The sequence below is a fragment of the Microtus oregoni genome, unplaced genomic scaffold, assembly GCF_018167655.1.
Source record: "Microtus oregoni isolate MIOR12 unplaced genomic scaffold, Mior012 000018F_ref0000195, whole genome shotgun sequence".
NCBI lineage: Eukaryota > Metazoa > Chordata > Mammalia > Rodentia > Cricetidae > Microtus > Microtus oregoni.
In genome coordinates, this window is record NW_024543077.1 from 27,262,508 (window position 1) to 27,277,627 (window position 15,120).

General features: G+C 43.7%; 1 protein-coding gene across 8 annotated transcripts in view; it reads right to left on the reverse strand.

Moving 5' to 3' along the window:
• Window positions 1-15,120, reverse strand: part of LOC121458873 (receptor-type tyrosine-protein phosphatase mu) — a 701,969-nt gene that overhangs the window by 261,262 nt on the left and 425,587 nt on the right. For all 8 annotated transcript variants that reach the window (XM_041668223.1, XM_041668222.1, XM_041668220.1 and 5 more), the window contains exons 10-11: window positions 10,203-10,404; window positions 6,656-6,758 (exon numbers count right to left, since the gene is read on the reverse strand). In XM_041668223.1, coding sequence (XP_041524157.1) covers window positions 6,656-6,758; window positions 10,203-10,404 — 305 coding nt within the window. The remainder of the gene's footprint in view (window positions 1-6,655; window positions 6,759-10,202; window positions 10,405-15,120) is intronic.

The window sequence follows — 15,120 nt, forward strand, 5'->3', positions numbered from 1 at the left end:
AGATTCTTTTCACCCTGCAAAGCTTTACGGTTTGACGTCAGATGAGCTATAGTTAGATGTGACCACCAGGGGAGGAGATGCACCGAGGGGGTGTCCCTGAGAAAAGACTGAAGCTGCTAACCACAGGAAACCAATTCCAGCATTGACACTAAATCACTGACATGGAGTTTCTTTCAAGCCTGGACATTTAATTATTCCTAAAACAAGACTTGACAAACTGTGATGTCAATGAATGCAATGGAAACTCAAGTCCCCACCATCTTTTCTTTCCATATGCATTTATACCAGGCACTAGGAAGGACTACAAAGAAGAGAATGGCATGGCCTGTCTGTCCTTCGGAAGGCCAGTCTAAAGGCGTAAGGGACAGATGATACCAGAACAAACTATTACACAAGAATCTGAAAAGGGTATGTATAGGACACAAAGTCATAGGACACACAGGAGTGTCAGCATTTATACCAAAAGTGTCTAGTACACTGAAGATTTGTGACAGAATCTAGTGTCTAGTCATTGTATTAGCTGATAGCACTCAAAGGGCTATTTATACATCATCCATGCCTCCAAAATTCTGGATAAAAATAGAATCAACAGATCGTAAATGGACATGAAGGCACACAACTCTAATTCTAGCTACTCAAGAGAACTAGGTAGGAGGATCTCGTGAACACAGGATTTAGAGGATAGCCTAGGAGACTTAGTGAGACACTGCCTCAACAAACTGACAACCAAGCCAGCCGGCCAGCCAGTAAAAACAGCAGCAAACACAGAATCCAAAGCCTTGGGTAGCAAATACTTTCTCCATTCACGCCAGTCATTCATGAGTTGCCTGTGTCAGTTGAGCAGACGGACAGTGGTGGCTGGGCCCTACTCAATGTTTGCTCTAAGAGACCTACACTCACATGACCACTGTTTCCCCACTCAGTTCTGATCAGTGCCTACTGTAGGCATAGCTATGCTGGAGGGCATGAAGCCCAGATACAAGCTACTCAAGCTGCCCAAGCTGAAGAACATAGAGAGAGGTCTTGGGAAAAGGTCGGGGAAAGGGGCCTGCCATCATGCCTGCCTCTGGGCTGGCTTCCATCTTCTCTCTGAAGCACCGCAGGCAAATTGGGAGTCACTCCTGCCTGCACAATCACTCCCAGGCTCTATAATTTCTCATAATTTAGCATACGGTTCAGTATATCCATTCAAACAGTAAAGGCCAACTCACAACGCTGTGTGTCTCCGTGACCTGCGGTGTGAGGGAGGCCCTGGCAAAGAGACAGGGGCTTGGATCTAACAGGCAGACCCCCATGTGGAAGATTATGGAGAAGAAAAGAAATTCTGAAAAGGGAAATGAATGTGGCATATTTTTACATATAAAGGCATGATTAAATAAGAGTGGGAGGCAGAGGTAATTTAAATGTCGTTGTATAAATGTCATTGTATAAATAATGGTGCAACACATCTGTATTGTTATTATGACTGTTAATTATTATTGTTATTAATTAGTGTTATTATTGATTATTGTTATTATCTCTCCCTGCCATTTTCAAGCTTATTACAAAGGATTCTTGGGCGAACAAACTGTTTACAAAATGAATTTTCAAAAAGGTGATGGACATGATCATCCAAAATGCATCAGGGACCTTTGACCCCTGGCAGCACACAGGAATCCAGAGTGTCCTCTTTAATATTAGGAAACTCCCTAAAAAAGCACAGAGGGAGTGGTGGACAGGGAGGGACTTATCCCTTTCTGATCACACACAGAGGAGATTCTGCTATCATGAATGTTGTTCAAACAAAAGAATTCTGGCATTAGGAAAGAGGTTTAAGGAGAGAATGGCTTTTTGATCTTTGTGAGTACCTGCACTCCAATGAGCAGACTGGAAGGCATCTCAGCCAGAGATGGAGCCTTGGTACGGGGTTTAAACTATGACTCAGTCTGACCTCCAGCGGCAAAGTTCCCGGCAGTGACATGAATGCACGCATCTCTCCCAGTCACAGGAGATTATCTTCCAGCGGACTCTGACTTTGTAAGTATCTCACGAGCGGCTGGAATGCGTGCGGAGGAGAATGTGGCCACAAATGAGTCTGACTGCACACCCAGCTGACTCAGTAAGACCGCACAATCAGAGACGCACACCTCTATGAGCCAATCATAAGAACTAAATCACATTTTCAAGTTGCTATCAAACTGGCTCCTCGTACCTGGAGTTTAACTCAAGTTCGAGGGAAAGACAAAACTCCAGAATGTGGGGAATGAATTTCAACATAAATAGAAAGAGGTGTCCCATGGGATGGGATTTACGGAAGCTAGGAAATGACTCACTGAGGTAAAGAACAAGAATAAATATCACCTGCTCCTGAGTCACTCTTCCCAGGCACGCTTCAGTGTGGAGCTGACTGTCCTGCAGAGGTCAGCAAGCAGTTCCCTTTACTTCGGAGCTGAGTTTATGCGACAGAGAAGATGATTGCCATAGCTAGGTAGTGGCTGAGGGAGAACCAGGAGAGGCGACCACCTTTGCCTGAAAGCTGTTATGTACAGGTGAAATCAGGAGAATTGGTTCCTTATGAGATCAAGTCCCAATCACTTGTCCACCATGTGCAAAAAGCCACATGCCATCAAATATTAAGGTGCATGGTAGAACTGCAGAAATTGTATTTATAATTTTGCTGATGGATACAACTGTCAGATGCTCAACGTTTGTATAAAATTCTATTTTTCATCATTTCAGGTTTGAGTAAAAAGAGACAGGGGAAAGGCTAGAGGGCTAGGGGAGTCTACATGGCCTGGATCATTGATTGGTCTGTAGAAGCAAAGCAAGCGCAAACGCCATGTAGCATTTGGTATGGACAGACTACTATGGACAGGTCTGAAGCATGCTGAAACACACTAGTTCACTCAACCCTCAGAAGAACCCATGATGTTGATGCTCTTATGTGTACCAAAAAGACAGTATTGATGGACTGAAAGGGTCTTTCAGAGTCGTAGAGAGACAAATAGAAAGGCTATTCGTGCCATAAAACTGCTTTAAAAAATAACCTGCTTAGCCGGGCGGTGGTGTCACACGCCTTTAATCCCAGTACTCGGGAGGCAGAGGCACGCGGATCTCTGGGAGTTCGAGGCCAGCCTGGTCTACAAGATCTAGTTCCGGGACAGGCACCAAAGCTACAGAGAAACCCTGTCTCGAAAAACAAAAAAACAAAACAAAACAAAATAACCTGCTCATACTTCTCAATTTCCATGTTCTTAACCATCATCATCTATATGTCAACAACACCATTTCTAGCAGAGGAAGCATCTTCAAGTAGGGTGCCTGCCTATCTTTTTATTTCACTGATACTTGCCATGTCCTTGAGTCTATGCTCTGAGGCGACAGGCATGATGTGCTGACTCTCCTTAGCAGACACCAATGTCTGCTGACTAGCTGGGGGCATGCAGAAGAAGTCAGAGAAACAATTTTCACATAGTGCCAACACCAAACCAGTTTCAGAAAGTGGGACATGTTTTCTGAAAATAGCTACAATTCCTTCACTGCCTGCTTTCCCTTAGGGCTGTAGAAATGGTTCACTGGTGAAGAGAACTGCCTGTTCTTCTGAAGGTCCTGAGTTTGATTCCTGGGACCTACGTGGTGGTTCACAATCATCCGTAATGACATCTGGCGCCCTCTTGAGGAAGAGACCTGGTCAGTCATTCTCACCAGCTTAGACCATGAAACCCAATATAGACAAGATCATAGGAACTGCCATATATGAGCTGCCCATGCATGCTTTAGCATTGCCAGGGCATAAATTAATTTCTTTCTTTCTTTCTTTCTTTCTTTCTTTCTTTCTTTCTTTCTCTTCCTTCCTTCCTTTCATTCTGCTTTCCCTTAACATGAACACATGCATGTGTACACGCATGTGCACGCAAGTATGCACACACATATATGCACACACAGAGCACAAAGCATTCTTGATAGCACAAGGAAACTGTAACAGTTTACATACAACTCCATCCTTATTTAGTTGCTTCCTTTCTGCCAAATCTCAAGGATTTTCTCTATGGGATCATGTCTAGACAGAATGAGTGATGGAGAGAAGGCAGAAATGAGACAACGCTAACCAAGTAAAAGAAAATTAAGCCCTTCCCTGTCCTGTTGAGGGGAAAACTGAATCCATACATAGACATTTAAATTCTATCCCTGGTGCTAGTTTACTGGCTGGAATGATGGGATTTTTGTTCTTCTTAGCCATCTCTGGATTTTAATAATTTTATGTGACAGAGCTGATGTGTTGGTCAATAAAAAGACAACAGTCATTTACATGGAGAGCTATGTGCAATTTCAGGAATCTGTCTTAAACAAGCCGAGAGTTGATAGCGGGATCAATACCACGAACTCACCCAAGGAAGTACACAAGCGAAGGAGAAATGAGTTCCAGCACCGATGAATACGGAGCAAAAAAAAAAAGTCAAATCAATGGAAGGAATGCATTTAGGAGCTCACACGATGATGGTGTTTTTGAACACAATACTGTTGAAACCAGGAAAGCAAACAGATGTTTACCCCTTTCCTGTCCTCATTCCTGCTTTTGTTTTATCATTTGGGAGGCGAGTTTTGTATGGCAGTTGGATGATTTCGTGTGCATTTTGCAAATTTCCAGATGTGCTCAGTGTTTTAATCTACACAATGGCGTTATAGTAGAGGTCCATATGATTTCTCAATCAGAGTTCTTAGTTCTCTGAACATTAAAGGAAATTGAGGGCTTAACAAACCCTATTCATTTGGAGGGAACTGTCGAAATTGTCTCCCAGTGCAGTCTTTGTAGATATATGGGTTTTCTATCTTTTCAATGGATAATCAGTCCACTGTGCGGTTCTGTACAGTGAGTCTCCTGAAGGGAACATTTGCTGTCAGGAAAGAAAGAAGACTAAAGCCTTGCCAGGTGAGGCTGTGACCATTTCCCCTTTCACATGTGTGCTGAGACAATCTGCTCCTTTGAATAGCGCATCCTTCCGGTTAACTTGGAGAGAAGATTAGGGTTTCCACAGCGGTCAAGGCACTTTTGAACTTGATGGTTTTGTGACCGCTATGGAAACACTTATCTTCTCGTATTTAAGAGAGATGGTTTTTTTATGATGTTAACATAAGGTCTGTGGTATAAGCTGTGCATTGAACTCTCATAAGTATTCAATTGTGTGTGTGTGTGTGTTCACAGACATAAGAGTAGAAAGCTTGGTGACCACTGACTCTCTGATTGTGATAATTCTCAGAATACACAGAACTCTGCTCAGTATTGCTGAGTCTGAAAACATCGTTAGTTTGGTCAGGAAGTAGGTGATGCTCCCGAGGCAGTGGTCAGAGCATACATTTTCAGTGGATGGAAATTCAGGCTTTTGAAATGAAAAAATGCCTGACCCATGGCTGTAAGAATACACGTGTCCTGGACAGCACCTGGGAAATAGGTGCTTTGGGCTTATTAAATTATCAGACCTCTACAGTGTGCAAAACTCAGCCCAGGGGGCCACAGAGCGTCAAGTCACCCTCCACCCCCATGGCAACAGCACAGATGCTTAGGAAAATGTGTCTGTATTCACTGTTCTAGCTAACTGTTCCTTTGACCCAAAGAGGGACGATGAGATGCAATTCAACAGAACAGAATACCAATTGTTTTCACACAATTCTCAAGATGTTTTGAATATAAACTCCACAACTCTAATCAACTAATACTACTTCTGTGACCTTTGCCTTCATGAACCTTGACCTGTGTGTGTGTGTGTGTGTATGTATCTGTACATCAGTGTGCGCATGTTGTTTATGTGTGTTGCCAAGCAGAACAAAGCCCAACTATTTGCCAAGTAACATGGAAGTAGAAATGTGATCGCATATAGTCAGGTTTTCCAAGGCTCATTGGACCAACTTCTCCAAAAGGAGCCCAGAGATGAAGTGCACACAGCCTGCGCTGAGGATGGAGATGCTTTCGTGGGGAGTGCTAGCCAGAAGACAAGGTTAAGGGAATGGTGTCTGTTCAGATAAGCAGAGGCAAAATAGCCAAATCCCACTGAAACAAGAATAAATTTCATCTATACAGACTATCTATATGATCTTAGGATAGGTCCACTCCTGGAATTATCTTGTAACCTTCCTAGAAAGAATAACTATCTTTTTAATTCATTTACTGTAATATTCCTGCTTTGTACTTTTCTGTTGATATAAATCATAACGGAATGAGGAATTGGACCTAGATGTTAGTAATAATCTTAATTTCAAACAAAGACATCATGATTTTTTCCTAACAATTTGCTTTCCTGTTAAAAAAATAAATATTAAATATAATTTGAGAATTGGGTCAATTTTAAAATATTCTTGAGAAACTCAGCTCATTTAAAGCTCAGGAAGCTATGTCCTCTGGCCCTGGGTAACTGAACTGCAGGAGGCAGTTATCACTTGAGAATCAAGCCACCTGGCCAGGAGACTAGAGCATCCAAAAAACAACCCCTTTTTGAGTGTAGTACATGGCATTTATATACACTTCCATGGAGGCCCCTCATCTTCTCAGTCCCATCCTTTAAAGAGAGCTAATGAGGAGGTGGTGTGGAAAACCCTAGAGAACACTGGAGAAATCAGCAAACATGACTGGCGCTTCCTTCTGTTGGAGCCAGCACGGCCCTCCCTCTGCCCCTTCCCTTACCTGACAGGTGCCCCTCTGCTTTGGGCAGGCTTCAACATCACCGTCACCGTACTGTCGGTCTGATTCAAAGGTGTCTCAAATTCATACGCTGGCATGGATGGTGCTAGGGGTAAAAGATTAGATGGGAGACTCATTATTTCTTGTTTCTCTCCTAGGTGGCTTTTTATTTCTTTGACAAGGGACAGAGATCAAATAATAGCTATCAATTCGCCACACCCAAGGTTGACATCCATATATTCCAGACACAAAATATCAGGGGCATTTGCTCAAGTCAAGCCACGTCTCTGATCCTGAGCTGAGGATGGAAAGGGGCAAAAGGGGCTGTTGAGGTGTTAGTGATGATCACTTTTTCCTTGTCTGTTCCACCTACCTGCTTATAGTATGTCTCTGACAACCCACCATCTTAGACTATGTATCCTGTAATGGAAACCGCATGCCTTAAAGGCATGTAGACGTTTTGAAGTAGTCACCTGAATGCCATGTTCCTCTCATTTAAGTCAAGTTTTTGCAAGTACTAAAGACCCATCCAGGAGGTTAAAGAGGATGCTGGGAGCCAGAGAGACCTGCTGTAGTGGACTCTTGGGGAAAGCAGGGCGGTGGGAAACACATGAGAAATGAAGGAAGTGCAAACAGCTTGGGTTCAACTTTCTCTTGTGTTTCATTTTCTTCAGGACCGGGTGTAGGTACATTCAGTCTTGGGGTGTATATCAGTGGGTAGAATGTTTACCCTATCATACACAAACTACCTAGTTCAATCTCCAGCATCATCAAAGTTGGGCACAGTGACACAGGCCTGTGATCATAGCACTCAGGAGGCAGAGGCAAGGCGAGCATGGCAATCCTCAGCTACATACTGAATTTGAGGCCAGCCTGGGCTACATAAGACTTTGAATAAAAAAAATGCAAAAGGAAAAGGAGATACATTAATCCTTTCTGAAGCTTTAATCTAGGCAATGAAGTATGGCAGTTCAAGAAGACAGATCTCCAAACAATCGAGTTCTTCCTAACAGGGAAACGTTTTAAAGGGTTTTTCTTTATTCTTGAGAACTTTAGACTTCTATAAAATGAAACATGGTCAAATCTACTTCCTTACACTCCTCTCCAACTCCCACAAATCCTTCCCAACTTCAAGTAGTCTTTTTCCTTCCTCCCTTCCCTCCTTCCTTTTTCTTTTTTCTTTTTTAACAACCTACTAAGTTCAGTTAGTACTGCCCATAAAAATATATATGGGTGTGGGCCCATCACCAGACCACAGAAAATCTACTAGTGACCAGAGGTTAAAAAGAAGTGAAAAGAAAGATTCTTCCTGCCCCAGCTATCAACAGTTTCCAGCTATGAGTTGTTTCTGGCATTCTCTCTTTCATAGAAATGGTGTCTCCGCATAGCCTAGCAACTGTGTATTTCAATACCCACCCCTCCCCCAGATTCGCAGACTCCCTTTGACATGGAACAGCAAATGGGGAGCTGCCAGTCCCAACCACATGTAGGCAGAGGTGCCTAAAGATCACTTTCCATGAGCAGACTTCTCAATTGTCTTACACAGGAAAAACCCTTTTATGTAAAAATTGTGAGTTATTTATCAGTCACATCTATAAAAATTTTCTAAGCATTCAAAATCAATTCTAATTCCATTAAGAATTAACTTTACTTCACAACAATCAATTGGGTGTTGGGTACAAGTATAGTTCTCTCTCTTAGATAAAAACCAGGACTCAGGAACTGTAATCTAACTCCCTTCCCATCGCCCCTTGCCTGAGCTGTGGTCTTGCCTGTGTTTGCTGAGGCTGGCCCTGAAATCCTGGGATTAAGCAAACCTGCCAAGGCCTCCCAAGTAGCTGGGAACCAAGCATAGCAATATTGTCTTAATATCATAAAAGTCAAATCATTACTTTTGATGAGCTTGTATAGGGCAACTGAAATGTCAAGTTTCTTTGCTTTGGAATAGAATTATATGAACCTGAAGTGTCCAGACTCATATTCGTTGGAATTTTTATATAATATATGGGAAAGCTTAATTATTTTTCTAATGGAACTTTTAACCTCCCAAGGAAAACTTACTTTCCATCCCTGCTCTGTCCCTATAGCCTAATGATGTATATTAAACTTCAAGTCAAATTCGGGCACACATAAAAAAACCTCATGGCATATAAAATGTCTCTTACATTATAATTTCTTGAAAAATCCCTTTTTCCTTTAAGCCTACTAGAACATTTAAAATACTCTAGTTTTGAACACTGATTTCCTTCTGTTTCAAATGAAACCTTTTACAAAGCCAAGGATGAAGGATCGTAAGTACAGAAACCATGCTGAATGTCACCGAGCTGGTCCTTGGAGCTGGTCAACTTGTCTGCTGTCCCCCTGCTTCTGTACAGCTGTTATGCCTTGAATATAAACATATCACTAGAATGCTGATATATTGAAAGCTTGGCTGGCAGTATATGGTACCAGTGTGTCCTGAGTGGATCAGGAACCTGCAAATCTTAGCAAAGGACTGATTGACTGACGAGTTAAAATCTGAATGGGCTATTATGAGGCAGCAGTAAGCCTTTGCGGACTGGTGAGTCACAGAGGGAGAGGTTTCGAAGGGGACATTTTGTCCCAGCATCTTCCCTTTATTCTCTGTGCTTTCCAGTCATCAAGAGGTGACAGTTGTGTTCTGTCACACACTTCTCATCAAGATGTGTAGTATCTTCTCAGATCCAGAGCAATGAGGCCAACCAACCACGGTCTGAGACCTCCAAACTGTGAGCTAAGATAAAATTCTCCTCTTTCAAGTTGTGGTCTCTCTTTCTCTACCCCTCCCCCTCCTTCTCTCTCCCCTCTCTCTCTTCCTCCCTCCAGTATTTTGGTATAATGACAGAAAGATGGCAAACAAAACACACTACAAAAAGTTCAAGCAAAAACCCAAATATTTCGCCACTCGTAGCCAAGGAAGGAAGAAAAAAGAAAATGTTCATAGAATTCTGTTCATTATGGTTACACATCCTATACCAGATGGCAACTTCATTTCCTCCTGTCTGAGGAGTGCGGGCATCTTCTGCACAGATGAACATGCCAGAAATATTCCTCAAATCATATCTTTTGTTGGGTGATCTAATTGGGTCTGTAAAAAGCTGGAGCTGCTGAATGTGTGATGCCATGAACATCCTCTCTAATGCAGGATGGCAAACCAAGGGCAGCAGAGAACAGCTCTGCTTTTCTGCTGGTTTATGTCAGAGTTTCTCCAGCACTCCTGCTCTGGTGACCAAGGATTGCCGAGGGCACTAGAGGGCCTCACCAGAGCCTCCTGTTTTATAGTCAAATCCTTCAAGGCAAGCTGCTTAAACGCTGGCCATGCACTAATACAAGAGGGCTATGCTAAATACACATATATGCTAAATACACACAAGCATTTTATTTTAGCCTCTGAGTCCGTTTTTATTTTATCATCACAGTTGTGATGATAAAATCCATCATTACATTTTATCTTTGCACTCCTGACAAGAGCCATGAAACGGCACGCAGCACTAGTTCTGATGAAAAGCATCAGCTCGTCGGCATTCAATACCTGATATTTTGGTGGTGAACTGGTTTGTTGCCGGAGGTCCGAAGCCCTTGGCTGTGCTGGCCCTGATGGTGAAGGAGTACGTGGTTCCAGGATACAGGCCAAAGAACAGGAAATGGGTTTCATTTCCCAGCTTGGAAACTCTTCCACTTTGGTTGGATAAATCAATTTCTGGGTCAAAGGAGCTGACTGCTTTGTAGGTGATCTGCAAAGGAAAAAGAACATGACGATGACTGGAGAAGAGACAGATGTTGATCCCATCTCTATCCAACATGCCCTCTGACCGGGGGCGGGGGGGGGGGAGGGCGTCAGACTTGTCGGGAGAAACCCTTCGAAGGTTAGATGCTTCCGACCTTGAGTCCAGTGGCAATGCAGAAGAACCTAGCCCAAACTTTCGAGTTGTTTGTTATTGTCTAGTGGGAGGAACTTAAAGCCAGGAGGTTAGAATGTAAAGGATAGGTTCACTGTGATCTGACAGAGGGAAATTGGTTGATTTTAGTGTATTCTACTAGCTGATTTGGAAAAAAAAATCCAAGCTGGCAACTGGCTCAGACTGATAGGCACTGGCAAGAAGAGAGGCCTCATCTCTAATCTTTGGCCATTATCTGATTTGGCCATGAATAGGGTACTTGTATTCCGCAAACAAGGCTACATTGAAGTATTTCCATCCATGTGGCTGACAATGTCTGCTCCAGAAATAAACCCGAAGCACATGCCAGTAAGTCTTGGTGCTGCAAATGGACAGCTATTATGGGTCAGAGTCCCCGACATTTTTCAGAGCAATATTGTCCAACAGAGCTGTCTGTCATGGTGGAAATTTTCTATTCCCTATTAATCAGCACACTGGCCACATGCTGTATGGGGCCACTGAGAATGTGAACTGCAGTTATGGAAACTAGGAATTGGAAATTTCATTGAACTTTAATCAAATCAAATTGAGATTTTAAATTGCCAGGAGTGACTAGCAGCTGTCCCCCAGCGAGCGTAACCAGAGGTATCTTCACCATACTTGCCACGGAACAGACATTCTCCCTTTGGATGAGGTTGGAATGTTTGAAAATAAATGGAACATAGGTGCCTTTAAATTTTGCTTTTCAAGTGATTTTAAAAACGGCTCTCTGTGATAGTTCATCAGGCTCTCAAGAGCACACACTTTAGTGGTGATTACTAACTTCTACTGGTTGTAATGACATAATTTTTAAATGCGGCATATTCAGAAGTTTTAAATTGCAAAACCGAGCACTTTTCAAGCTTCTAAATAGGTAAACCTACTTGTAATTTATGTGCAGGAACACTGGCACTGTTATTATACGGAGTGATAATTGACATTCTTTTTTTTTCTTATATTTACACCATGTCATTATAATTAAGAAGACCTCTCTGAAAGAATATTTAGATTGAGTCACCTGAGCTTTGGCAAGGGAACGTTTGCCATGTATATTAATCACTGCAGTGGCTGGCGTCACCACTCTGTTTAACCCTCTCACTGATGGCTCTTCAGAGGCTGAGCAAGTTGAGTACGCAAGGAACCAGCTGCATCCGTAGCAGCCGGGGAGGACTGTGGTGGAGCCTCCTTCATGGCAGCTTCCTAGCTTAGCTCTCCATCCCGAACCCTCTGGAGTGGAATGTGGCAGGTGTGATCGCTCCCCAACATTCATCTGCTCATTCATTTTCACACTCGTAACACCTGTAGAGTGGTTCCGAACATGCCCAGAATGTTCTGGGCAGGGGGTCTCCTTGGTAACTCAGATGCTGTCCCTGTCCATCAGGGTAAGTAGGATGGGACATAACTGCGCTCTCAGCTAGGATGAGTGTTATCCTAGAGTTGAGTACAGAACAAAGGACGAGTCGCCTTCCTGTCCGCTCTGTTATCTGGACTTCAGCATGTCAGCACAGCAAATGTAAAAGACCTCAGACGCTGCTTCTTCCTCAGATCTGGGGTCACCTGTCCATCTAGCTGATGCTGCCCTCTGCTCTGCGAGGTGACATGTCTGCACGGTTCCATGGATACTTACAGGGCCTTCTGGGTACTGCTCATGCTAACCGGCCAAGAACAGGACTGAGTGGCCTCTGTATACCTGCTGGTGGCATTTACACACTGACTAACACACTGATGATGCTGTGGCTAGCAGATGGGCCAGGCACTGACTTGAGAAAGGGAAGACTTTGGACTGGGTGTGGAAGAACGGAGGAACTGAACAATAAAATATATCAATTTAAAACACCAACTATGAGAAAAACAAACAATGCACATAGAAGAAGCTTTGTCAGGGGGGAGAAAGTTCCACAAAGTCATTCAAAATGTCTGAGGAAAGAGATGCTGACAAGCCTGAGATATCTAAACTATGAAGGACCAGTCAGGACATGAATTTGGGAGTAGAGCCGGGATTAAGTCCTGCAGCAGGAGTCCCCTGGACCCGAGGAATGGACAGACAGACGACCTGTGCAGTCTCTGGAGGCAAGAGTGGCTGCCAAGGGCTCCTTTGTGCTTGATTCTGTACATCAAGATGAAAGACTGGATACAGTCAATAAGGAAACTGAAACTTTTGGGTGTGGAAATAAAAAAAAAATCTCATTTGTTTAATGAAAATACCCTCTTGATGGGCAGGTGGGACATTAATTTTATTGTAGGGGTTAATAAAGGGAGCAGAGAAACCACTGGAAAGTGTGGTAGAGCCCAGTGGTTAAAGCTGTGGTGTAGGGGATGGAACAGAGTCAAATTCTCAGACGAAAGTAGAAGTGGGAGGCAGCAAGAGAAGAAGAGAATGGTCATGGGAGCGGATGGAGACAGCGGCCTGCAATGGACCGGCAGAATGGAGGAGGCGAGGAGTTACCCCATTTGGGCCCCGCTCCAAAGATCATCACCTGTTGAAAGGGGATGGCATGGGTACGGATGCATTTAAGGATGAACACAGACTTTGAAAGGTTCATGTGGACATGTATTCATGACAGAACTAGAGTCTGAGAGAGGTCTAGGCTGGGGATAGAAATCGGGGAATAGATATAAAGACGGTGTCGAGGAGGAAGATTCTGACGAGAATCCAGGTGACAGCAGGTAACAGTTGTGTCTATCCGTGCCTCGGGCCAGCATCGCAAATCTGTATGTTTGCTATGCATCCTAAGTCTGGCTTTTCAACCAGAGAGCAGCCAAAGCCTCCTGCTGAGGCAGGCCCATAAGTTCTACTTGGCCCTGAGTCATGAATGCTGCAACTCTATAGGTTTCGTTTTAAACCATGATTTAAATATGTCAGAGGCAGAGGGATGTTTCCTGTACTCATATCGCCGTCTGGAGGGTTGAGAGGTGTCTTATTCTTCTTTCAGGCCCCACTGTGATCTGTAGCCATTTGGGACTTGGTATATTTTCCAAAAGAGAGGACTGAGGAACACAGAGCTGTGCCCAAGGACATGTGAGCGTTCATGCGAGGGTCAGGCTCCAGCAACATATACTAAGCAAAGGCTTCACAGAGGGGTTCGGTGCCCACCGCCAGGTAGCCCCAGCCGGAGTCACATAGATATTTATAACTGTGGTTTAGCTTCAACCCTTTAATGATTTGGTAAAAATTACAGACCCTGCTCCTCTTTTCTTGCAAAATGTAAGTAAATACTAATTCATACAAAATTCATAAAAGAACTATGAGTTCTCTTATCTACCCCGAAAAAAACAAAAATATGCATTAAATGTCAGAAAGCCCATAACGCCCATACTCCAAATGTCGGAAATGACAAAGCTTCCAGGAATAGAAGGAAGGTGGGCAACTCCATAACTGCCTCCTGCCACGGAGGTTGCAAGCAGCGAGCAGCTGTTGGCCTGAGCACCATTGTTGAACCACTATAGTATCCTACTGGGCTCAGAACAGAACTCAGTACTCCCTTCTGGCATTTCCTGTTTTCAGCTAGTCATTCAATAAGGACTTATTAAGTGTCTAACAGGACCCAGGCAGTAGAAAAAGCAGAGGGAAGGCTTCCGGAAAAAACGTTTAGGGGAATCTTTCACATCGGTACTACACTGCGGGCTGAGGGCAGAAGATGTTTGAATGAAGCCACTATAAAGAATACCGATTGCCCTCTGGTGGGTGCCAGTAATTTTCCGGGATGCCCCTAGACAAGAGCAAAGTGGTACCTGAATAAAGTGATGGGACGGAAGGTGTTGAAATGGCGAGATGCAATGAGTACTTGCTTACGCCGGATGATTTCTGATTGCAGCTAAGTGCCTGGAATCTTCTAAAATTATCTTCCCCTTTCCTCCTTAAAGTCTCCAACTCTCCAGTACCAGTTTCATAGAGAGCCAAATTGCAATAGCCTTTTAGGGGGCCGAAACCTTCTAGGGAGCATGAGTTGATGTAATTGCAGCCAGCATAAAATATAGGTCTTTAATTGGGGTCTGAGCAATTTACTCTGTGAACACAAAGGAATGGATAATTAAATTTGATTTCAGGGGTGAGAAGGGCCAAGGGACTTCAGGAGCAACTACAGTATTTGAAGGAAATACCGAGAGAACAGCAGAAGGATACTACAGGAGGGGTTGGACGCGTGCCGCAGGAGGGCAGAGGCACATGAGCAGCATAGAGCGGTGTGAAAAATTCAGAAGGTTCTTAGAGGTTTAAACGTTTTAAAACCACAGAGGACCATGCCCCATTAAATCTAGGTGGAAAATGATGCAAGAAGATTTTCTTAGTTGTTTTGTTTTGTTTTTCGAGACAGGGTTTCTCTGTAGCTTTGGCGCCTGTCCCGGAACTAGGTCTTGTAGACCAGGCTGGCCTCGAACTCCCAGAGATCCGCCTGCCTCTGCCTCCCAAGTGCTGAGATTAAAGGCATGTGCCACCACCGCCCGGCAAGAAGAAATATTAATAATAAATAATAACTGGGTTGATATCCAGAGGCAGCTGCAGTTCCCTTGGTTGTATTTTTGGAGAGTTTATTT